At 41.1% G+C, this 26870-nt stretch overlaps 1 protein-coding gene across 2 annotated transcripts in view; it reads right to left on the reverse strand.

Moving 5' to 3' along the window:
• Positions 1–26870, reverse strand: part of FMN1 (formin 1) — a 420519-nt gene that overhangs the window by 315602 nt on the left and 78047 nt on the right. The window contains exons 2-3 of one of the 2 annotated variants that reach the window (XM_036844040.1): positions 26122–26300; positions 326–443 (exon numbers count right to left, since the gene is read on the reverse strand). In XM_036844040.1, the coding sequence (XP_036699935.1) occupies positions 326–443; positions 26122–26300 (297 nt within the window). Of the gene's footprint in view, positions 1–325; positions 444–1815; positions 3563–26121; positions 26301–26870 lie in introns of those variants that run through there. The other variant, XM_036844041.1, reaches the window with a different exon arrangement.

Consider the following 26870-nt stretch of genomic DNA (forward strand, 5'->3'; position numbering starts at 1 on the left):
AGCTTACACGACATTCTGTGAGGGCCAACCACCTGCTTCCTGAGGAATCTGTAATCTACCTTCTCCATTAGTTCCCCCGAGGTTCTCCTCCTTTACACATGTGCCCCCCTTCACTCATTCCACGGCGTTCACCTTTCATCTCTAAGAGATTCATTAATGATAAGTGTGCAAGGGTTCACTTTAACAGCAAAACCAAAAAGAAAAGCCTTCAGCATTACATTTTATAATGAAACAAAAACTTTAATTCTGTGAGTCTACTGAGCTAGAACTAAAAGCCATTGCAGCAAGAGATTCATTCCTGGTACCTGGCTTCTTTTCCCATTACCTGCTTCAGTGTACTTCAATCCCACTTTTTCTTCTGTGTCTTTTGTCTTTGGGGGTGGCCAGACAGCTTGGAGTCTGCCAGGAGTCCTATCGTCCTGTTCAGTGGGGCTGTGGTCAGGCTGTTGGAAAAGTGGGCAAACAAAAGAGTAAGTTAAATGAAACGTGGCCAGAGCCAATTAATCCCTGAGAACAACTGTGCTAACTCTGAAATTAATTTTAACAGCACATTGCTCTCATTCACTGTAACTGAAACATCTCACTCCAATACGATCCTTTTCTAGAAATGTAAAGTGATCAGTTGGGGTGGAAAGAGAAATAACTCAAGGCCAAGTATTACACAACCTTCAATAGATGATTTTTAGCATATAACTCTTTTTTTTTAAATCACAAGTACACTTTGGTCTGAAGATACAAATATACTATAATCGGGTACATTTATAGGGATGTTTAGAAATACATCCCAAACTCCAGGGTTATTTATAATATAAAAACTAGTTTTGCATTTTCCATGAACATTACCTGTAGGCCAAGATACGCTTCTCTAAGATGTCCACATTGATCATTTCTTTTTTTTCTTTCCCACAAAAAAAAAAATGAATGAGTTGGCTTTCACATTCAAGCTATTTTTATAGGGGTTGATTTTTACAACTAGGAGAATGCTATGTTGTATTTAGTTTTTAACTGCAACCTAAGATAGTTTTTCCAAAGACCTTTAAATTTAATGTTTTAACTGATGTATGAGGGAATGATAATTGTATGCCAAATTGATACTAAGCAAGAAATTCTATTTGTTGTCCTTATGAATTTTAAGATCCACTGGACAAGTGCTTGCTAGTCCTTACAAATTACCTGAATAATTTTTTTAATAATAGTAACAGCTTTCACTAGTTAGATGGTTACTATGGGCTAACTTCATTTAATCTTCGCAACAACCAAATAAAGGTTACTTTCTTCATTTTGCTTATCAAGGTCACCCAGCCAGTAATTGGCAGTTAGCATTAAAACCCAAGCCTCACACTAACCCAGTGCTCAATCAAGATGCCTTGTAACCAACACAGAACGTTTTAATCACATCACAAACAGGTATTTCGCCGAGTGGCAGACTTTCAAAGGAAAAATAGTTTTCACAGAGGTATAATTAAGTGGGGAAGAAATCTGGGCTATAGTTCTAGACTGCATTGATTCCTCATGCTGCTTGGTTTTTAGAAGCACATTTCCTATTAATGTTTAAACTCACAGTGACAGTTTCACTTTCTGACCTGCACATCTTTACTTTTACCTCTCTCACAACAACCCAGAAAAATATAAGGAAGAAAGAAAACGCTTCTGTCCAACTCCATTCTCCTTACAAGGACAACTTGACTATAATCATCTTTCACCTAGAAGAGGGTCACTAAGATCGGTATATGAGATTCTCTTTGATAGGAAACCTGAAAAGAAATATAGCAGCATCACATTTTATGACAAAACCCAAAACGCAACGCTACGTACGCTTTTGGAATCCGAGGGGCCATCTGCTGGCCTTGACCTCGACCGCTCAAACACAGCTCTGAGGGACTCCTTCTCATGCCTCATCTTGCGCTTGAGAGCTTCCAGCTCAGAGGTGTCAGCTGTGGTCCCCTTTTTGGGGGGACGGATGAATAAGGCTTTAAAGGCCTCCAAGGCAGTCTCTGGCGGCTTTGGCTTGACCTCTCCTCCCTGGGTCTGGGCTTCTCCAGGGCCGCTCTGGCTCTCCTGGGGAGTACTGCCACCCATCTCTCCCCCTCTGGGCTCTTCAGGGTCTTCTGCCTTCGATTCGGCTTTGGGGACGTCAATGTTGAGCAGCTGAGAGAGCTGCTCCAGGAGAGTGGGAGTGGCCTTTGGATCATTTGTTTTCTCTCCCATCTTCACTGTCTGAGGCCCTGCCTGTGCTAGGGACCTCTGGACAGGCTGGGTCAACTTAAGCAAAGCCAGGTCCCCGTCCTTTGGTTTAATTTCAGTGATGGTCTCCCCGACCTCGGCTGGTGCTCCCTTCTTCAGCACACGAAGCCCACTAAAAAAAGCTGGAAGCTGGAAGGACTTCTCTCCAGGGACTTCTTTTTTAGAAGAGGTGTTCTCAGTGACACCAACACTTGAGTTCTGGTCTGTTACCACAGGTAGAACTTTGGAACCTTCTTCTTCAGCTTGTCGCTGGCCGGGGCTGTGCTCTGTCTGAAGGCCACCATCGTCGGGTTGCAATTTGCAGTTTATCTCCTGCAGAGTCCTTTGAGGACCTTCTCCACTGGGCTCTGCATCACCCCTTTCTCCAGTGGCAGTATTTTCCCTCCCATCTCCTGGCTTTTCTTGGGGCTGCTCAGATGGCTCAGATAAAACGCCACCAGGGGACTTTGGGCCATTGGTGTTGCTTCCCTCTTCTGGCTCCTGGCCTCCATCATCAGAGTCAGAATCACTGGTGGTGTTCACCAGGGTCCCGCGAACCAAAATGACATTGTCTCTGCACACGCTCAAAGCAGCCAGTGGAAGCAGCTCTTGACCAGGCAGAGAAATCCCTGCCTCTGCTTCTCCCCGGCTTCCCTCCAACCCCGTCTCTGTCTCCACCCTCGTAGTCTTCCCATCATTTCCGAGGTCAGGTGGAACCTGAGCCTCTGCCTCCGGCGGATCCAAGCCACTGCTGGGCTCCTCCAGCTGCGGCGTGGGATCCACCACTAAACTGCGGAAGGCTTTTAGCACCGCATCTCCCTCTTCAGGATTCACAGATTCCAATTCACCCGTAAACCCAAACAGGGATTTCACAGAGAACTTGGTCAGGATCGACTGGGCCACGTCCAGTCCGGCTTCGGGTTGTCCTGGTTCCGAGCCATCACTGCCTTTCGGAGCATTACCAACGTCCTCCATGTCCCAGCCGTGTCCTGGGTGGCAGATGCTGACTTCTGCGACCTTCCCCTGCTCTCTCAGTTTCTCCACTCCACCGGCTCTTAACTTCCAGGACAGAGAGCAACAGGACCCGCCGGTGGGACTTAGCCGCAGAGCGAGCACACTTGGCCGGGCTCTGGTCCCTCCCGAGCCCTCCTTCCGGTTTGCGCGGTGATGGGGCGTCCGGGGCAACTGTAAAAAGTCCGCGGAGCTTTATGCCCAGAAGCAGCCGAGGCTGCGCACCTTACTACACACGGACTGGGGAGGCTGCTCCTCTGGGACTTCCGTATTTATTCCCGGGGACAAAAGGCTTTTTGTCGCGGGGAAAGTCAGCCTGCCCCCACTCATCCCAGCCCAGGACTTCGCCACGAGCTCCGCCCCAGTGCCGGCCGTTCTCCTGGTCGCTTTCAACTTCCTCATTGGTGAGCAAGTCAGGCTCCAAAAAGTGCTGAGCCAGCAAGCTGATCCTGACAGCCTTCAACCACCCCCGGAGCAACCGAAGGAATTTAAAAGTGAATCAGCAGAAAATGAGTGAAATACTTCTTACGGGCTCTCTTTTGCCATCTAAATCACGGTCAGAGAAGCCTGTGCCATCCAGGCCAAAAAAAAAACCCCAAAAAACAAAAAACTAGCAGTGCACACAGACCAACAGCCACTTAACAAAGCCCAAAGCAAAGAAATAAAAGTAAAGAAAGAAACAGATCATCTCAGAATGCCCAGGACTCTCAAAAGCAGTTAATTTACTGCCCTTGAAGCTTTCTTTTTTTTTTAAAGTGCTTTCTTCCGCTTCCCTGCAGGTTTCATCTGGAATGCAGATTTTAGCTGCCCCAGCCGGAGAAGGAAAACCAACTCGACTGGTTTCAGATTACTGCTGTTTTAGCTCTGCCCTGGTGCCTCAGTGTTCTACAAACAGGTACCTAGGCAAGCACACCCACCACGCCCACTGTCCACCAGCCTTAGGGTGGCAGAGTAAACAGCCCCAGCCAGCCTGGCAGGAATGATTACCCTCCACACACTCTGTGCCAACCTTGGGCTTCTGCTCAGCAGCTCTGACTTCCTGGCTTCCTTATGAATCCTGCTGGCCAAAGCCTCTGTGCTTCAGCCATCCAACCAACAAATTGAAACCTGGCATGATACAAAGTAACACACAACCTGCCTTGTTAGGTAAAGCAATTCACTAAAGGTCCCCAAGGAGCCACATTCCCCTAAAGGGAAAAACACCTGAAAGGTCTCTATCAGGTCTCTGTCACAGACCCAATTTGCCTAAAACAAAAACAGGAAAGACAAAACCACCACCAAACGTCAGCTCAATGTAGTTTCCAAAGGTGATTATATGCTGAGAACCTGGCAATGAAGAACATGGAAAAATTGCAGCTCTGTTTCCCAGCAGCATACCTGCTGCCTCTTGGGGCAGCTTCCTGTCGTACCTGAAGGTCTCAGTGTTTTTCAAATCCCATCCAGTCAGCAGGCATTTAGTAAGCACCTGGGATGGATAAGGCACTGTGCTGGATCAGAAGAACCAAACTGGCTTAATAGTCATCATGGTTTAATAGTAATCACCGGCTCTCTGAACAAAGCTGCGAGAAGATTGAGCCCAAGTGTTAAACGCAAACAAATTCTGCAAAACGGAAGCTGTAGCCACAAGCAAAAAAACTGTCTTGCTTTATCCTCAGCCGGGAATGGCTGTGGCTTCCACACTGCTAACTTGAATTGTGTTCCCCACTAAGTATTAATACTAAGAAATTCTGATCACAATGATAAATTTCTAGCACGATGTGTTCAAAAGAAACCCTCACACAAAAAAGGTACATACGATTATAACCCATCAACTCCTATAGGAAAGTTAAGACAGTACTTCCTAATCCCTGATTTGACCTTGTATCTAAATGGATACTTTCCTGTTTGCTCCTGATCCCAGTATATTTGGGGATTATTAACTAGGGCACAGTTGATCAAAAGGCCACCACAACACGCAGGAAAATTCATTGGTGACATGTCTCAGAACAAGCTTCCTGTCTCAAGGAAATGCCCGTTGATATAAATCATACTTCTGCTTCTTCAAGACAGAGAAAAAAGGAATCATCACATCAGATCATAAGATCAGTCTTCTGAAGAACTATGTAGACCAGCCAATATACAGGTGAGGGGAGGAGACATGCCACGTATTTGGTGTTCTTCAACCGAGAAAGCTCCATTTTCTCAGACATAATTATGATTTCCAGATTTCCAGAATAAGTTTCTAAGCACTTTCAGCAGATCTGTGCAAAATGGGACATAAACTGGAAGAGGCTGATGGCTCTTCTACAGTACAGCATGGGGCAGAACTACACAATTTTAGCACCCTTTCAATACCCACGGACACCAATACAGTGTCATGGAAAGTGCGGGAAGTCTTGGGTCCCAGGGAGATGATTTGATCCCAGTCCCTTGACTCGAGGTAGGTAAGGTATTATTAGGTTTGTTTTAAAAGTGAAGCAACCATGGCCAAGAGAACACAACCAAGCCAAGGTGCACAGCTGGTAAGTGGAGGATACTAATAATACCTAACATTTATTGAGTGTTTATAAGCACTGTTCTAGGTGCTCCATGTGTATTAACTGATTGGTACATCTAGCTATGAGGCTGGTATTATTTTCTTTTTCATGTTTAGAAACTGAGGAGCAGAAAGATGATGCAGCTTGCCCGTGTTCACAGGTGGAACTGGAACTTGAATCCAGGCAATCAGGCCCCAGAATCCACAATCACTCTTCCAAAACCCTGAGCTCTGCATCTTGAAATGTGCAAGAGTGTCAGCCCGGTTAGTTGGTGGTCTGTCACTAGGACATGTATCGTACTTTACCCTTTGAGATGATACAGAAGGTTGACTTCACAAAAAGAAACAACAATATGAGAATGACCATTCTTTTCCCTCGATGTAATTTAGGGGGGAAATCTAGAGGGGGTGCTTAGAAAAATCAAGCAAAAATTCCTAGTTGGCTTGTCTACTGACAAGACACACAATCCTCGGGACTCAAACCTATCACGAGGCTTTCCAGCTCACCCGTACAATTCTCCTTCATTTAGGAAGCGTAACTATCACAAAGATGCATTCATCCAACAATCTTTGTAAAGCACCAACTCTGTACGAGGCTCCAGGGGTATAAAGATGAAGAAACTCCAGCCCTCCACCTTCATGAAACATGAAGTTTAATACAGGAAATCAACCAAGAAAGAGGTGATTCCTGTTCATAGACTGTAACTGAGTACTTTATACCCCAGACTCTGTCTAAACAGCAATAGGTGGACGTAAGACAATTTTGAATGAAAGAAGCAGTGACCATAAAAATATGAAGATGAGTAAGACAGAGCAGCATGGTAGTTTACAGAGATCTTTGAATACTGACTCTTTCAGGCCACTGGTTCTCATGGCCTTGAGAAATGTTACAACATCTGGTCATTTAGGGACTGGGAAAATGTTTCAGACCATAGTGTTCAAATAAGCAGCCTACAAATTTGATCTTAGTTGGGTGGTCTTGAAAAATGAATCTATTTAATGCTTTAACATTCTCGGGGGGAAAAGAATAACTTCTCTTGCACATTATTTCTCTCTGTCTTGTCCTGCGATGCATACTTATTAAGTACCTACTACACAAAACCAGTGACAGCCAAGACTTTCTCCTTTTCAACCTCACCTGACTCTCTTTTGTTCTAACCTCAAAACACTTAAGCTCTCTAATAGCTACACCTGTGCAAAAGGCAGATTTAAAAATGATCTGCCCTGGACAACCAGTTGAAACAGGCATGATGAGTATTAGGTAGGAGTTAACCCACGTGTTGCTCTTTGTAACTATTTGTTAAAAACAATCACTACCCAGCTACTTGAAAACAGAACACTATTTGTGTGCAGAATTTACTACCAATGAATTCTCCGTGTTCCTCCCATCTCACCATCTTCTCAGATTGAGGCTGGAGCTAACCGTACCTCATGGCAATGGGAACATCAGTCCAACAAACAATACCTAGTGAGCTAAGCCTAAAAGAATGGTTGCAAAAACAACAACAAAAAAGGCATATCATCTCCTGGAAGCAGTAGAACCTAGCTTCTTGAGTCTAATAACAACTAGAGGAATGAGCATTAAAAATTTTTAAGTCAATTTGCAGAAATTGGACACACTGCCTAAAAGAAAAACTTCCTAAAGCCCCCCCACCTCACACACTTACTCTTTGCAGCCCTCTGCCATGTCACTCAGCTTAGAGAATCCCTTCCCACGTTCTCATAAAATCCCAGAGAAGCAAGGGAAAAGTAAAGCAAGTGAGATTAATTTCACTGTGTTGGGCTAAATGATTCTCATGTTTCTCCTTATCCAGTACACTTCAAGTTCCCGGCCTGAATTTAATGACTAACCGCTTCCAGCTTCTAGGGGTTCAACTAGGTTCATGAGACGATTGCTTGAGAAAAGTAGAAAACAGTTAAAATTAATAAGAGTAAGTAAGACTGTAGAAACTATTTCTGTGGAAGAAAAGAGTTTAGAGCAATGGGCTGGGAAAAGTAAGTAAACTATGAAGATATAAGTGGGGTAATGGGCGGAGATGGGTTTTTTGGGTTCAGGAAGTGTGTTTTAACTAAGTGAAGTCTATATAAATGGTGAGAACTGAGAACACGATGACAGCACAAGTACTCAAAAAGACATTTGTTAAATGAATGAGGTGTCAGATGAAAGGCGTGTAAGATTATGGAAGAAGCCGGGTAGAATCAAATTGTTGGGAGGCTGAAGAGGTCTTTAGAAACACTAGAAGTCAACCAGCTCAACATTCTTCTTTCAAAGATGGAGACATTTGAAGTCAAGAGAAGCTAAGTAACTGGTACCAGCTCACGCAGCTCAAGTGCAGCCATTAAGGTGGGAAAAGAGGCGTCCCAACTCCTGTCCACCCCGTGTCACATCCCCCTACTGCCTTGGCACGTGATCTTACCTTCTTCCTAATCAGCATCTTCTTTAAGCTCATTTTCCACATCTTCAAAATGGAGTTATGAGGCCAAATGAAAGACAGAGCCGGAGACCTCCCTAGGCTTCTCCTTCCATTTCAGGCAGTGCTTTCCCTGCCTTCACGGCGTGGATTCCCCCTGCCAACTACTGCAACCCTCAAAACAGCCCCCTCTGGCTCAGCCTCGGAGAAGCCAGCAGCTGTTTTTACTGATTGATTCAAAAGAAAACAGGCTGCACCTGCCCATGGCAAGGACAGGGCTCAGAGATTAAGGCCCTTTTTCTATCGAGCTGACTTAGTGCAAAATGTTTCTAAGACTGGTTCCACTGAGCTGTATTCAACACCTCTGTGGAAGTGGGTTGAATGTCGGTAACAAACTAGAAGACTCTGAAAGGGAAGAGGGGAGGCCGAGGCATGCTCGTGAAGCTGAAGAAGAGAAGAGAGCAGTGGGTACGTCATCTTGCAGTGATCAAGGAATGAGGGCAGTGCGCACAGTTAAGAACCTGGCCCTGAGGGACTTCCCTGGCGGTCCAGTGGTTAAGACTTCGCCTTCCAATGCAGGGGGTGTGGGTTCGATCCCTGGTCGGGGAACTAAGATCCCACATGCCTCACAGCCAAAAAACCAAAATATAAAAAAAAAAACAGAAGCAATATTGTAACAAATTCAATAAAGACTTAAAAAAAATTAAAAAAAAAAACAAAAACCTGGCCCTGGGTCCTGGGCTAACACCCTACTCTGCTCCTGCAAGAAACTTGACCTTGGTCAAGTTATATAAGCAACCTGTGTCTCAGCTTCCTCACCTAGAAACTTGGAATAAGAAAAGTACCTACTTCGTGGGTTATTAGAAGCATTAGATAAACTAATATATGTTTCACACTCTCATCAATGCCTGGCACGTAGTAAGTACCATATGGATATGACATGTTTTCATAGCAAAGGAATAACTTTCTTAGGGACATCAACCAGCAACCAACAGAATTTTTTTAACCTTGTCAATATGAAGCAAGTATTTACCAATGAAAGGACGGTCCAAGCAGGAAGCTGCCCCTCCCAGTTCCCTCACATATGCTCTTGGACAGAGGAGCCATTTGGTCTGAACAGGATTGTCCCTTATAGATAGGCCTACTAAATACAACGGCTCCCCATGCCACATCTGTGCCACGAGTGAATTGAGCTCCAAAGAAAATTCTTTCAAGGGGTCCCTTTGGGTGTTTCAGGGCCAGTGCTCTCTGGATTATTGTTTTCCATCTGTATCACCTGAAGAGAGCAATTAGCTTAAAGGGTTTTCTCAGGTGGCTACTGTAGATGGTGACAAAGTTCACCTGTTCTTTATTACTTTCCTGTACTCCAAGATGATTTTTAAACCAACTCAATCATTGCAGAAAAAAAAAAAAATCCATGAATTTGGATTTTCTCCAGAAAATCCTTTTCTCAAGAGTCTGTTGACACATGCTGATGATGTGTGGTCCCTTAGCACTGAGACTTCCCCTCCCTTTGGGGAAGGGTGTTCCCAGACGATGACTGGCCTGGGAGAGAGCCTAGGGCGTTAATAGCAGAGCAAGGACCATTTTTTGTTGTTGTTTTTAGGCCAACTCATTATACTTCAAAGGTGTACGCACTTCATTTAAAATGTCCTTACTCTTACAAATACGAAAATCAAGCTTGAAATAGTTATTACATTACTGCTTAGGGTCTTACTGTCAGATATTTCTAAGACTGATTCCACCAAGCAGTATCAAAGAGTCCTTGGAAATGGGTTCAATGTCCGTGACAAAATAAAATATTGTAAGAGGAAAAAGGAAAGGCTGTGACTTACTTGTGAAGCTGAAGAGGAGGGAAAATAGGAGCATTCTTTAAGGTACAGAATTTCCTGGGACATGTTTTTGAAGAGTTTTGAGCTTTTCCCAAATGAGTAATAGTGATGTCCCACAGAAATAACCACTACAGAAGGCACGGAGTTCGTGGAGAAAGCATTTCATTGTGGCTAAAGTTGCTCATGATAAAAGTTGTAGATGAAGATCTGGAATCTAAGAAACTGTATATATCTCTTGCTGTCTATACTCTTGTTCTTCCTGAGTGGTGAAACTAGACAACCACTGGCTCTGCTGTAACTGGATATCTTTTTTTGTCCTTCCTTAATTTTTTTTTAAGTAAAAGTTATCTTGAGAATATTAGTTCCAACACCAAAGATCTAGTTATCATTTTTAAATACTTTTAAATTTAAAGGAGGCAAAAGAAAAATCAGGGAAGATGAGGATTTACCTAAAACAAAATGCAGATGGATGATAAGACATGCATGAGAGGAGAGAAGGGAGAGATCTAGCATTTTTTTAGGGTGTCATGGTTGTCCCAAGTAGGTACCATGCTAGGTTCTTTACTCAAGTTTTATAATACCTTAATCCTCCCCATAACTCTATGAGAAAGGTGTCACTGACCCCGTTTTATTAGTGCTGTTCAGTGCAAGTTTCTGTAATGGTGGAAATGTATCTGTGTCATGCAATGCAGTACCACAGGTGGCCTCTGAGCACTTAAAATGTGCCTAATGTAACTGAGGAATTAAATTTTAAATTTTATTTAGTCTTAATTAATAGCCATAGGTGGTACTGTTTGGCCACTGCTTTAGATGTTAATACTGAGGTTCAGAGAAATTAGGGCAATTCAAAGATTACACAATCAATGAGTGGCATAGCCAGGATCTGCACTGGATCAACCTGATTCTAAATGTACCTTCTTTTCATTATGATAAATCAAAGAGCTATAGAATTTTGTAACTGTTCTCTTTCACACTGAAACATCAGTATGGGGGCAAAATAGATGATCACCTGGTTACCAGAACCAAATGGCCACTGCAGTTAGAAGGAATTGGCAGAGAGCAGAAAGGACACAAATTATGAGCCCTGATTTGATCAGTAATGATTCCTTGAAGTTAATACTCACATCATTTAGTCACGTTAAAAGAAAAATATGGAAACCAATGTAAAGGCATTAAAATTACAAAGTAGAAAGTAAGCTAGGCATTGTCACAACTATGATCCTATTCTTTTTTTTTTTTTTAATATTTATTTATTTACTTATTTGACTGCGCTGGGTCTTAGTTGAGGCACACTGGATCCTCGCTGCCGCATGCGGGATCTTCGTTGCAGCATGCGGGCTCTTAGTTCCCTGACCAGGGGTCAAACCCGGGCCGCCTGCATTGGGGGCGTACAGCCTCAACCACTGGACCACCAGGGAGGTCCCTATGATCCTATTCTTAAACACAGTTAAAGAGAGGGCAAAGAAAAAGAGGAGAGGCCAGAGCTATGGCTTTGAAGTGAGATGTATTTGGGTTCACTATGGGATATTACTTACTAGTTACACGCTAGATGTGTCACTTAGGCAAGTTCCTTAACTTCTATGAACCACTATTTACATGTATAAAATAGGGAAAATAATAACTCATAGGATTGTTCTAAGAATTAAATGTGCTAATATTCCTAACCCGGTGCTTGCTTGATTCACAACAGACACCCAATAAATAGTAAGCATACTTTATGAAGCATGTATAGCTACAGGCATCAATGAAGTGGGAGAGAGGAATCACGTTTCCATAATTTTGAAATATATTCACTATTGCCTCCATTTTGTACATGATTTTACCTTGAGATTTAAACAAAACAAGTATATACAGCGCTACTGTCGTTTTCAACACTTTAAAAAGTATCATGAAATATTCTGTAGAAATGTTATAATAGTTCCTAGAATCACAGTCACTTACTTTCTATAGCTGGAAAGGGATGTTTATAATGTTCATACACAGGACATTTATGTAGTAGCTGTAGTTCTTAATGCAATTCAGAAGGAATAATAATCATAAATCAAGATGGCTTAATTAAAACATGCAAAAATCAAAAGGCAAGAGAAAAATAACTGGGCCAGTTTTTATTAAACTGGAGCCTTATGTTAGCATAGGAGTGCTCTCAAACATTCCCTAGGCAAAGGCTGCTGCATTTCAAATTTTAAATGGGTCATGTGGGATGTAATTTTAACCACAAATTCCCATTTCTATCCTGGAGAGGAAAGAAAGAAAATACTTTTCTGAATATGCACATGGAACATAAATGGTATATGTAGAAAGAGATCAGCATTTAAAGAACTGATGTGAAGCTCACAGTCTAAGCAATGCACACAGAACTGCAGTTTTTGAGACAGAAAAGGGAGGCTTAAAAAAATGAAACTCATTCAAAGGGAGCAAAAAAGCAAACAGTTGAATTTTAGAGAAGCCAAATAAAATATTTCAGTGCAATATTCTCATTCATTTAAATAAAATTCATAGACAGATTTCTCACCAGTTTTATAAAACTCAGTTCTAATCTGTGGTTTCTCAGACTCTGAAAGTATAATATAAAGTTTTCTCTATGTAGATGCTTCCAGAGTCCAAATTTTACATGAACAGCTATTCTGTTTCATGTCAGAATAGACAGAGGAAATGAGGACAGCAAGTGTTATCAAGATCAAAGAAAAGTGAATTTCACAGTTCCATTAACCATTAAGGTGTTCAATGGTTAAGACAAGCTTATTATTCTTTTTGTTTCATAAAGAAATCTGGGATGTTACTAGATTTGTCATGATCTTGCAGTTTATAGAGAGGACAAATAGATGTCAAGAAAAGTGTGAGAAATGGCCTAAGAACTGAGCTTTATGATTGGCATAAATTTGGGTTTCTATTTACATGTGATAACAACCTTCCACACCAATTGCAAAACTGGAACTGATTTGAGAGCGATAACTGGTTAAATTTCATGGGCTTTAGGAATAAAACCAGATTACTTTTTTTCAACTGCTTTATCATGACTTAAAATGGTGAGGAGTTTGTGAGAAAAAAAAGGCGATTTTCCAGTTCCATCAATAATTCATCCCTCCCCACTGTTCTTTTTACCTGAATCATTTCTTGATCATTTATCATACAGCCAACAGACACACAATCTCTGTCTCTCTCTCTTTCACACACTCACACACTCACACATATGTACTCACATACACAAATAAACACATGCCTTCAGAAAACAAGCTAGCTTGATATTTCTAAATTCACTTCACTTGCAAATACAAGCCCCATTGTCATGAATATGCTAATGATGTGGGGAAGTCCACCTGCAGCCTTTAGCTTTAAGCAGTAGGCTCTCATTGGCTTCCATGAAAACAAAACAAGGATGTGGCCCTTTCCATGTACTGCAAAGGCACTGGGTCAGAGAGCCCTCTGCATCCATTCTTTGCTGTCAAAGTCAATTGATGCCACGGAGTTTGCCTTTTAGGAGTGAAGGAACGTGAGGGCCTGAAATCTGCTCGTGTTCCCATCAATGTTTCCCCATCAACTGTAAAGACCCAAGGTCTGAGGCATCCAGTGTCCCAGGTGAGCAGTTGCAGAATCTTCACTGGATTGAGTTCTGTGGGGGTGATTTTGGTTGTGGTTCTAGCTTTCTAAATCTGAGCCTGGTTCTCAATCCTTCTCACTGATTATGAGAGCTAACTCATATCCATGAAATGAATTTGGTTCTTCAATTAAAAGCAAAACAAAAGCAAACAAACAAATCAGAAAAGCATCCAAACTAGTGGAGAGGTAGAGGGGCTTAACATATAAGCACCTAGGTCCAGACTCGGACAGACCTGGGTCCAGATCCTTGCACCTGACTTTACTGAACCTCTCTCCTTATTTGTATCACTACAATAGGTATAATAATACTTCAAAGAATGGTGCCTGGCATTGAGGAAGTGATCAATTCATGGCAGTTTTGTTACTGGTTTAGACACTTAAGGTTTGGTGTGGACTTGGTAATTATATCTTTCCGTTCATAAGATGCAATTACTTGGAACCCGATGCTGTGTCCTCCACAGACAATTAAGCTAATTCAGTAAGGAGCATCCCGGGACCCACGGGTGAGGTAATGGAGATGATCCTTGGAAACCAGCATCACCAAGAAAAGTTCAAGGCTTGTGTTTTAAAAGCTGCATGCAAAATCCTACTTTCAGAATTCATGCAACCAATATAGAATTCTGACGACTGCTTACCTTTTCTGCTTTGCATACCTTTTGTCCATCTCAGGCCACACCTCTTTTAGTGTCTTTTTTCTATCCTGCCCACGTCCCTTGTTTACAGACATTTTACAAACTATCCTCCATGGTGAATAGTCATCTCAAATGGAATCTTTAAGAAACTGCACTTGTTATAAGAAGTTAGGCCCCATTTGCTCTCTGGTCTGTCCAGATTCAGTTGCCTTGACATGTCTGGCTCAAAGTGTACTGGCAACTGAGGAGCACGGCTAATGATAGTTTCTTATAGTGGAATATAAGAAACTGCCCTTTAAGGTTAACTGTGTAATAATGTTCATGCTCTAAATGGGCACTTTAGGGTGACTGAGGGTTTATCATATATAGATGCTACCCCAAGGCAATCCACACATTTGGTGCATTTGGATGTTGCCCCCAAACTCACACATAGGATTGCCAGATTTATGAAATAGAATACAGGACAACCAGATAAATTTGAATTTCAGACAAACAACAAATAATTTTTCACTGAATATGTCCTATGTAATATGTAGCAACCTCATGACCTAAAAGTGGAACTGAATGAGCATTGGGTTCTTTTGAGAACTGTCTAGGTCGCCCAGAATGGTCTACGGGATTTGCTAGAGCAGGATGATCACCCAAACAGAACCTCTCTACACAGCAGTCTGGCTGACATTCAGCCAAGGGGCACCAAGACAGCAGCACTGGTTGCTTAAACACTGAAATACATACTGGTTGGTAAACAGATGCTGCTCGGAGCCTCCCTGGTGTCTACCTTCCACCAGCTGCACCTCCTGCCATTCCTCCAAGGAACCCTTGGACCTTCTCACAGTTGAGTAACTAAAAGATGAACGTAACATGCGACAACATGGATGGACCGTAAGGGCATTATGCTAAGTAGAATAAGTCAGACAGAGAAAGACGAATACTGTTATGTTCTCACTTATAAGTGGAATCTAAAAACACCCAAATTCATAGGAACAGAAAAGAGACTGGTGGTTGCCAGATGTGGGGAGATGAAGACACAGGAAAATGGGTGAAAGGTAGTCAGAAGGTACAGACTTCCAGTTGTAAGACTGGTAAGTCCTGGGGATGTAATGTACAGGTTGGTGGCTATAGTTAACAATGCTCTATTGCACATTTGAAAGTTGCTAAGAGAATAGATCTTCAAAGTTCTCATCGCAAGAAAAAAAAACTTGTAACTATGTGAGGTGATGGATGTGAAATGAATTTATTGCGGTGATCATTTCACGGTATATACATATATCAAATCATTATGTTGTACACTTGAAACTTAAACAATATTGTATGTTAATTACACCTCAGTAAAACCAGGGGAGAAAAAAGGGATTGCACTGGAGAAACAGAAAGAAATGATATGAGCCTTCAAATAGAGTTAGGAGACAATAAGTTTTGGTCTCACTATCAGAATTGTGACACTGTTCCTCGTATTAAAACAAAGATTCATGTTGAGAATATTAAGATGTATTTGTTTTTCTTTTAAATAATTTCCATCTCTTTCTTTGCATTTCTTGTATTTCTTTTAAGCAATTTTCATTCCCCATACACCACACTGCTTGGGTTGACTTATGCTCCTTTAATAGAATCAGGAAGTGTAATATTACAGCTAAAAGGAACACTGTTTCATCTGTTCGTGTTCCTCCCGTCCTGTCAGCACACACTTGTTAAAGAAACTGAGGCCCACAGAAGTTAACCAGTGCCCAGAGTCCCACAGCTAGCGAGTGGTTGAGCCAGCAGTGGAAGTGAATGAAGGAGACCTCCACCTCTTGTTCTAGACCAGAGTGGGCCAGATCTGACCCACTGCCTATTTCTGAATGACTCCTTTAAGAATGATCTTTACATTTTTTAATGGTGGGAAAAAAATCAAAGATGAATAATATTTTTGATAGGTGAAAATAATATGAAATTCAAATTTCAGTGTCTATACACTTTTATGGGAACACAGGCACACTTATTCATGTATGTATTCTCTACGGCTGCTTTTGTTAACAGGGTTGAGTGGTTGCAACAGCGACTGTATGGTCCCAAAGCCTAAAATATTTCCTCTCTGGCTCTTGACAAAAATAAATAAATAACTAAATAAAAATTAATGCACAGCTAAATAAGGGGCCTTAATAGCAGCCTCAGCCCTAATGCCTGGGGCCATTCCAATTTGTGGATGCCAAATTCCCACCAATTATTAAGTGTTTTAGCTATCACCCCTACATACTAATGAAATACTGCATATCCACAGAAAAAGACTGATTAAAGTAACATCTTGGGTGGACCTTCAAGATGGTGGAGAAGTAAGATGTGGAGATCACCTTCCTCCCCACAAATACATCAAAAATACATCTATATGTGTAACAACTCCTACAGAACACCTACTGAACGCTGGCAGCAGACCTCAGACTTCCCAAAAGGCAAGAAACTCCCCCACGTACCTGGGTAGGGCAAAAGCAAAAAGAAAAAGCAGAGACAAAAGAATAGGGCCAGAACCTGTACCTCTGGGAGGGAGCTGTGAAGGAGGAAAGGTTTCCACACACTAGGAAGCCCCTTCCCTGGCAGAGACGGGGGAGGAAGGGGGGGAAGCTAAGGAGCTACAGAGGAGAGTGCAGCAACGAGGTGCAGAGGGCAAAGCAGAGAGATTCCCACACAGAGGATCGGTGCCGACCAGCACTCACCAGCCCGAGAGGTTTGTCTGCTCACCTGCTGGGGCAGGTGGGGGCTGGGAGCGGAGGCTCCGGCTTCGCAGGTCAGATCCCAGGAAGAGGACTGGAGTTGGCGGCATGAACACAGCCTGAAGGGGGCTAGAGCGCCACAGCTAGCCGGGAGGGAGTCCGGGAAAAAGCCTGGAACTGCCTAAGAGGCAAGAGACCATTGTTTTGGGGTGCAGGAGGAGAGGGGATTTGGAGCACCGCCTAAACGAGCTCCAGAGACGGGCGTGAGCTGCGGCTATCAGCTCAGACCCCAGAAACGGGCATGAAACGCTAACGCTGCTGCTGCGCCACCAAGAAGCCTGTGTGCAAGCACAGGTCACTCTCCACACCTCCACTCTCGGGAGCCTGTGCAGCCCGCCACTGCCAGGGTCCTGTGATCCAGGGACAACTTCCCCAGGAGAACACTTGGCGCACCTCAGGCAGTTGCAAAGTCATGCTGGCCTCTGCCACCACAGGCTCGCCCCGCATTCCAATTATAACTACCATACCCCTCCCTCCCCCCGGGCCTGAGTGAGCCAGAGCCCCCTATCAGCTGCTGCTTTAAACCCGTCCTGTCTGGGTGGGAACAGAAGCCTGAGGGCAACCTACGCGCAGAGGTGGGGCAACATCCAAAGCTGAACCCCGGGAGCTGTGCAAACAAAGAAGAGAAAGTTAAATTTCTCCGTGCAGCCTCAGGAGCAGTGGATTAAATCCCCACAATCAACTTGAGGTACACTGCATCTGTGGAATACCTGAATAGACAATGAATCAACCCAAAATTGAGGTGGTGGACTTTGGGAGCAACTGTAGATGTGGGGTTTGCTGTCTGCAGCTGACTTGTTTCTGATTTTTATGTTTATCTTAGTATAGTTTTTAGCAATTGTTATCACTGGTGGATTTGTTTATTGGTTTGGTTGCTCTCTTTTTTTTTTATTACTTTTTAATGTTTTTATTTTACTAATTTTTAAATTTTTAATTATTTAATTAATTTATTTATTTACTATTTTCTTTCTTTTTTTCTCCCTTTTCTTCTGAGCCATGTGGCTGACAGGGTCTTGGTGCTCCGGGCTGGTGTCAGGCCTGAGCCTCTGAGGTGGGAGAGCCGAGTCCAGGACATTGGACCACCAGAGACCTCCTGGCCCCATATAATATCAATCAGCAAGAGCTCTCCCAGAGACCTCCATCTCAACACTAAGACCCAGCTCCACTCAACAACCAGCAAGCTCCAGTGCTGGACACCCCATTCCAAATAACTAGCAAGACAGGAACACAACCCCACCCATTAGCAGAGAGGCTGCCTAAAATCATACAAGTTCACAGACAGCCCAAAACACACCATCAGGCAGAGCCCTGCCCACTAGAAAGACAAGATCCAGCCCCACGCACCAGAACACAGGCACCAGTCCCCTCTACCAGGAAGCCTACACAACCCACTGAACCAACCTTACCCACTGAGGGCAGACACCAGAAACAACAGGAACTACGAACCTGAAGCCTGTGAAAAGGAGACCCCCAAACACAGTAAGTTAAGCAAAATAGGAAGACAGAGAAATATGCAGCAGATGAAGGAGCAAGGTAAAAGCCCACCAGACCAAACATATGAAGAGGAAATAGGCAGTCTACATGAAAAAGAATTCAGAGTAATGATAGTAAAGATGATCCAAAAGCTTGGAAATAGAATGGAGAAAATACAAGAAAGGTTTAACAAGGACACAGAAGAACTAAAGAGCAAACAAACAATGATGAAAAACACAATAAATGAAATTTAAAATTCTCTAGAAGGAATCAATAGCAGATTAACTGAGGCAGAAGAACAGATAAGTGACCTGGAAGATAGAATAGTGGAAATAGCTACCACAGAGCAGAATAAAGAAAAAAGAATGAAAAGAATTGGGGACAGTCTCAGAGACTTCTGGGACAACATTAAACACACCAACATTCGAATTATAGGGGTTCCAGAAAAAGAAGAGAAAAAGAAAGGGTCTGAGAAAATATTTGAAGAGATTATAGTTGAAAATTTCCCTAACATAGAAAAGGAAACAGTCAATCAAGTCCAGGAAGCACAGAGAGTCCCATAAAGGATAAATCCAAGGAGAAACACCCCAAGACACATATTAATCAAACTATCAAAAATTAAATACAAAGAAAAAATATTAAAAGCAGCAAGGGAAAAGCAACAAATAACATACAAGGGAATCCCCTTAAGGTTAACACCTGATCTTTCAGCACAAACTCTGCAAGCCAGAACGGAGTGGCAGGACATATTTAAAGTCATGAAAGAGAAAAACCTACAACCAAGATTACTTTACCCTGCAAGGATCTCATTCAGATTAGATGGAGAAATTAAAACCTTAACAGACAAGCAAAAGTTAGGAGAATTCAGCACCACCAAACCAGCTTTACAACAAATGCTAAAGGAACTTCTCTAGGCAGGAAACACAAGAGAAGGAAAAAACCTACAAAAACAAACCCAAAACAATTAAGAAAATGGTAATAGGAACATACATATCGATAATTACCTTAAATGTAAATGGATTAAATGCTCCAACCAAAAGACATAGACTGGCTGAATGGATACAAAAAGAAGACCTGTATATACGCTGTCTACAAGAGACCCACTTCAGACCTAGGGACACATACAGACTGAAAGTGAGGGGATGGAAAAAGATATTCCATGCAAATGGAAATCAAAAGAAAGCTGGAGTAGCAATTCTCATATAAGACAAAATAGACTTTAAAATAAAGACTATTACAAGAGACAAAGAAGGACACTATATAATGATCAAGGGATCAATCCAAGAAGAAGATATAACAATTATAAATATATATGCTCCCAAAATAGAAGCATCTCAATACATAAGGCAAATGCTAACAGCCATAAAAGGGGAAATCGACAGTTACACAATCATAGTAGGGGACTTAAACACCCCACTTTCATCAATGGACAGATCATCCAGAATGAAAGTAAATAAGGAAACACAAGCTTTAAATGACACATTAGACAAGATGGACTTAATTGATATTTATAGGACATTCCATCCAAAAACAACAGAATATACTTTCTTCTCAGGTGCTCATATGAGGAACATTCTCCAGGATAGATCATATCTTGGGTCACAAATCAAGCCTTGGTAAACTTAAGAAAATTGAAATTGTATCAAGTATCTTTTCCGACCACAACGCTATGAGACTAGATATCAATTACAGGAAAAAATCTGTAAAAACTACAAACACATGGAGACGAAACAATACACTACTTAATAACCAAGAGATCACTGAAGAAATCAAAGAGGAAATCAAAAAATACCTAGAAACAAATGACAATGAAAACACGATGGCCAAAAACCTATGGGATACAGCAAAAGCAGCTCTAAAAGGGAAGTTTATAGCAATATAATCCTACCTCAAGAAACAAGAAACATCTCAAATAAACAACCTAACCTTACACCTAAATCAATTAGAGAAAGAACAAAAAAACCCCAAAGTTAGCAGAAGGAAAGAAATCATAAAGATCAGATCAGAAATAAAAGAAAAAGAAATAAAGGAAACGATAGCAAAGATCAATAAAACTAAAAGCTGATTTTTTGAGAAAATAAACAAAATTGATAAACCATTAGCCAGACTCATCAAGAAAAAAAGGGATAAGAATCAAATCAAAAGAATTAGGTATGAAAAAGAAGTAACAACTGACACTGCAGAAATACATAGGATCATGAGAGATTACTACAAGCAACCATATGCCAAAAAAATGGACAACCTGGAAGAAATGGACAAATTCTTAGACAAGCACAACCTTCTGAGACTGAACCAGGAATAAATAGAAAATATAAACAGACCAATCACAAGCACTGAAATTGAAACTGTGATTTAAAATCTTGCAACAAACAAAAGCCCATGACCAGATGGCTTCACAGGCAAATTCTATGAAACATTTAGAGAAGAGCTAACACCTATCCTTCTCAAACTGTTCCAAATTATAGCAGAGAGAGGAACACGCCAAACTCATTCTACGAGGCCACCATCACCCTGATACCAAAAGCAAACCTGTCACAAAAAAAGAGAACTACAGGTCAATATCACTGATGAACATAGATGCAAAAATCCTCAACAAAATACTAGCAAACAGAATCCAACAGCACATTAAATGTATCATATACCATGATAAAGTGGGGTTTATCCCAGGAATGCAAGGATTCTTTAATATACATAAATCAATCAATGTGATACACCATATTAACAAACTGAAGGAGAAGAACCATATGATAATCTCAATAGATGCAGAAAAAGCTTTTGAAAAAATTCAACACCCATTTATGATAAAAACTCTCCAGAAAGTAGGCACACAGGGAACTTACCTCAACATAATAAAGGCCATATATGACAAACCCACAACCAACATCATTCTCTATGGTGAAAAACTGAAACCATTTCCACTAAGATCAGGAACAAGACAAGGTTGCCACTCTCACCACTATTATTCAACATAGTTCTGGCAGTTTTAGCCACGGCAATCAGAGAAGAAAAAGAAATAAAAGGAATCTAATCGGAAAAGAAGAAGTAAAACTGTCACTGTTTGCAGATGATATGATACTATACATAAAGATCCTGAAGATGCTACCAGAAAACGATTAGAGCTAATCAATGAATTTGGTAAAGCAGCCAGATACAAAATTAATGCACAGAAATCTCTTGCATTCCTATACACTAATGATGAAAAATCTGAAAGAGAAATTAAGGAAACCCTCCCATTTACCATTGCAACAAAAAGAATAAAATACCTAGGAATAAACCTACCTGAGTAGTCAAAACACCTGTATGCAGAAAACTTAAGACACTGATGAAAGAAATTAAAGATGATACCAACAGATGGAGAGATATACCATGTTCTTGGATTGGAAGAATCAACATTGTGAAAATGACATACTACCCAAAGCAATCTACAGATTCAATGCAATCCCTGTCAAACTACCAGTGGTATTTTTCAGAGAACTAGAAGAAAAAATTTTACACTTTGTATGGAAACACAAAAGACCCCGAATAGCCAAAGCAACCTTAAGAAAGAAAAACGGAGCTGGAGGAATCAGGCTCCCTGACTGCAGACTATACTACAAAGCTACAGTAATCAAGACAGTATGGTACTGGCACAAAAACAGAAATATAGATCAATGGAACAGGAAAGAAAGCCCAGAGATAAACCTATGCACATATGGTCACCTTCTCTTTGATAAAGGAGGCAAGAGTATACAATGGAGAAAAGACAGCCTCTTCAATAAGTGGTGCTGGGAAAACTGGACAGCTAAATGTAAAAGAATGAAATTAGAGAATGCCCTAACATCATACACAAAAATAAACTCAAAATGGATTAAAGGCCTAAATATAAGGCCAGACACTATAAAACTCTTAGAGGAAAACATAGGCAGAACACTCTATGACATAAATCACAGCAAGATCCTTTTTGACCCATCTCCTAGAGAAATGGAAATAAAAACAAAAATAAACAAATGGGACCTAATGAAAATTGAAAGCTTTTGCACAGCAAAGGGAAACATAAATAAGATGAAAGGACAACCCTCAGAATGGGAGAAAATATTTACAAATGAAGCAACTGACAAAGGATTAATCTCCAAAATTTACAAGGAGCTCATGCAGCTCAATATCAAAACAACAGACAACCCAATCCAAAAATGGGCAGAAGACCTAAACAGACATTTCTCCAAAAAAGACATACAGATGGCCAACAAATGCATGAAGAGATGCTCACCATCACTAATCATTAGAGAAGTGCAAATCAAAACTACAACGAGGTGTCACCTCACACCAGTCAGAATGGCCATCATCAAAAAATCTACGAACAATAAATGCTGGAGAGGGTGTGGAGAAAAGGGAACCCTCTTGCACTGTTGGTAGGAACATAAATTGATACAGCCACTATGGAGAACAGCATGGAGGTACCTTAAAAAACTAAAAAGAGAACTACCATATGACCCAGCAATCACCCTACTGGGCATATACCCTGAGAAAACCATAATTCAAAAAGAGTCACGTACCACAATGTTCATTGCAGCTCTATTTACAATAGCCAGGACATGGAAGCAACCCAGGTGTCCATCGATAGATGAATGGATAAAGAAGATGTGGCACATATATACAATGGAATATTACTCAGCCATAAAAAGAAACGAAATTGAGTTATTTGTAGTGAGGTGGATGGACCTAGAGTCTGTCACACAGAGTGAAGTAAGTCAGAAAGAGAAAAACAAATACCGTATGCTAACACATATATATGGAATCTAAAAAAAAAAAAAAAAAAAAAATTGGTTCTGAAGAACCTAGGGGCAGGACAGGAATAAAGACGCAGACGTAGAGAATGGACTTGAGGACGCGAGGAGTGGGAAGGGTAAGCTGGGACGAAGTGAGAGAGTGGTATGGACATATATACACTACCAAATGTAAAACAGATAGCTAGTGGAAAGCAGCTGCATAACACAGGGAGATCAGCTTGGTGCTTTGTGACCACCTAAAGGGGTGGGATAGGGAGGGTGGGAAGGAGATGCAAGAGGGAAGAGATATGAGGATATATGTATATGTATAGCTGATTCACTTTGTTATACAGCAGAAACTAACACACCATTGTAAAGTAATTATACTCCAATAAAGATGTTAAAAAAAAAAGTAACTTCTTAATGATGACACTGCAAATCAGGTTCAAATCTGAAAACGAGCAGTCCTATCCAACATTTAAGGCTGATCAAAGTATCATACAGCAATACACGTCTCCCTGAGCTTAGCATTCACAGCCCCCCAGAGGAAAGAAGTCCTTGCGAGCTGGTGCGGTGATCAGTAACAGGATGCAAACTTTTACTAAATCAGTAGAACCCTCCCAAGCAGACATCTTAGAATAACAATATTCAGAACACAGGAGACAAATTGTAGCTTCTGAAGAGGGGGTAGGGCTTGCAGGTGAGGAGTCTTAGGGACAAAGCTATAAAACCACTGATGTAGAAAATAATCTAAAGAAACTACCCCAGTTTTTAAAAATTATAATTAATGGAAAACTAAGAAATATGTAAATATTTATATATATTTTATTGTATATTTATGTAAATTATGTATATATACATAATTATGGTTATGTATATATAAACATATTTATACATCATATATATGTAATATATAAATATTATATTTGTTATACACATATTGTATATAATATATATACTTAAATATACGTGTGTATAAACACACACACACACCATTAAAGGCTGGTTCAGGAAATAGACCTTGTTTATGTGATATGTTTCAAAAGCCTAAAAATACTTATATTTATAGACAATAAACCAAAGTTTATCCTATATATTGGAGGGGAGGGGTATAAGAAAAATTATATATGTGGTAGTGCTATTTATTTCCAAATTGTAGTACTATCCCAAAATAAAAACAACTTTAGGGAATTCCCTGGCAGTCCAGTGATTAGGACTACGCACTTCCACTACAGGGGGCACAGGTTCAATAGCTGGTCAGGGAACTAAGATCCTGCATGCCGTGCCCTTGGCCAAAAAAAAAAATTTTAACATCCAATAACAGAGAAATGATTAAATAAATTTTGAGATACAATGTAGAGGAACATTATTCATTCATTGAAAATATATCCAGGAGGAATTTGTAGCAACATGGACAAGCAATGTAAAAGTAATAGGTAAAGAAAAAAAAAAGAAAGTAATAAGGATATAAAATCTATACTTATAAGTTGAAAAAGTTCTTCACTGAAAATCTATCATACACAGTGAAAACTATAAAGAAAATTATCAAAAATTTACAGTTGTCTGTGGTTGCTGAGATTATGAGTTATTACTTTTCTTTCAACTTAACTACATATTTCAAATTTTCCAAAAGGATTGTATATGATTTCTATAATTGAAATAAAGTAAAATTAGGAAATAATTTAATTCACCGAGGAAAAGGAAAACCAGAAATACATAGTTTAGTCAATGTGTTAAAAAACACATAAATCCAGCATTTTTTAAAAATACAGAAGAAAAAGAAAGTGGTCTTTCAAAATCCATTTCAGCACTGTGACACGCCAGGCCTCCTGCTGCGGCAAACTCAACTTAATCTGGCCAGTAGATGTCGCTGTTACACTTCTTACTTTGAGCCCATCTCAAGATGCACAGTTTGCTTTTTCGGGAGAGGCATGTAAACAAAAACTACAAATTTCCATTTCATCTCATGAAGGGCTGTAGATTTTACATCTTACAGCTTCATTCCAAACCTCCTTTTACAATAACTGAGATGTCAAATGCTTTTCTAAAATGACATACAATGACTATGGTTTTATGATTATGAAAAGTGCAAGGCTCTTCTGCTCTTGGTTACTTGAGAAAATTGCTACCCATATGAACCTTACAGGCCACACTCATCAAAAACATACTTCCAGGCTTGAAAATAACGAATTGTAAGTCATTCAAAGAAATCAGGGACACAAGACTATCAACAGGCATTAAAGTTAATAGAGCAAAAAAAAAAAAGTGCCTGTTAGATTCCTAATGCTCACCCCCATCTCTGACAGGAAATGGGGATGTGAGGAAGGGTGGTGACAATCGTGACAGTCTGGTCAATCCTATCAGGCCACCTATGGTGTGGAAGTAGCTAAAACCCAGCCCACTGCTTTGTACAGATCAGTCAAGGCCCCTGTGTCAATGAATCCATGAATGAATGGGAAAGAGAAGTCTGTTTTTCTAATGGGTCATCCTCTATTCCACAGATTTCCTGCCAAATTGTTCACCTGTTATTTGAGCGGCTGCAGAGAAAGAAAGGTTTAGGAATGTGGAAGACAGGCTATTTGAATTTCACTGGAGGATCCAGATCCTATCAGTCAGCTAGTACATGTTCTCGAATTTTTAGAAAAATTATATTAAGAGCAGCAAATGGGTTCTCCCACAATGAGGTTTAGGCAGCAAACTGATGTAAGCAGAGTACTGTGTAAATGCTCACATAAACTGTAAACACAGTCACTTTCTAGTGCACAAATTTCAGCTCACCGATATATAACTGTTTTCTGCAACTGATTGATTTTTAGACGACACTCACACAAAATGTAGCTTCAGCAGCTTTACAAACACACTTTACATTAAATGCATATTAAGTGAGCCTCTGTCAATTGCAAAGAATCATAGCACAAACACAAAGATGTCTACTTACATGGAGATCCAAGTACAGTTTGCTTCTGTTGGGCTTCTCTCTTTCTTCATGGAGCAGAAATGGACCGACTGGTCCTGCTCTGTAGGCCAGGACCCACGCACCTCCATCCCTGCTGGGAAGGTCTTTAGCTGCTGTCTGCTCACTGAGGCAGTCCCGGGGGAAGCCCTCAGAAGGGATGCCTAGACCAAACAGAGCAGACCATTAGTGACACAGTGGTGACCAATACATCAAGCCAGCCCTATCTGGGGACTCCTACATGGGCCACTTCATACCACCCATTTACTTGCCTTTCTAGTTAATATTTTTAGAGTTTGCTTTTCTCCAAAAGTGTTTCTCTTGATTACTTGATGCTCCCTCTATCTTGTTTACCAATCGGGCTCTACAGATCATTCTCTTTCAGAACAGAATCAGAGGATGAGCTGCAGGACGGAAGTCAGGAGTGTGACTTGGACTTTACTACTGTAAAGTTGGCTGTTGGCTTTACTACTAAAAGGTCTCACCTGAGCCAAGTCACTAGTGTGTGTTCTTCCAGGGCAGGAACTGCCCCAAGTTCATCTTCATTTCTGGGGATAGAATTGCCATGCGCGATGCATGCAAGTGCCTATTGGCGCTTGGTCAGTGTGTTGAATGAGTGACACTGCATGAGTACACTACTTGGAACTCACTTTCTCATCTCCAGAATGAGGGCATCAGGCTAGTCCTTATCTGAACTATGTTAGGATGATAATAGTCAAGTATGTGCCAGGCAC

The sequence above is a fragment of the Balaenoptera musculus genome, chromosome 2 (genome assembly GCF_009873245.2).
Source record: "Balaenoptera musculus isolate JJ_BM4_2016_0621 chromosome 2, mBalMus1.pri.v3, whole genome shotgun sequence".
Taxonomy (NCBI): domain Eukaryota; kingdom Metazoa; phylum Chordata; class Mammalia; order Artiodactyla; family Balaenopteridae; genus Balaenoptera; species Balaenoptera musculus.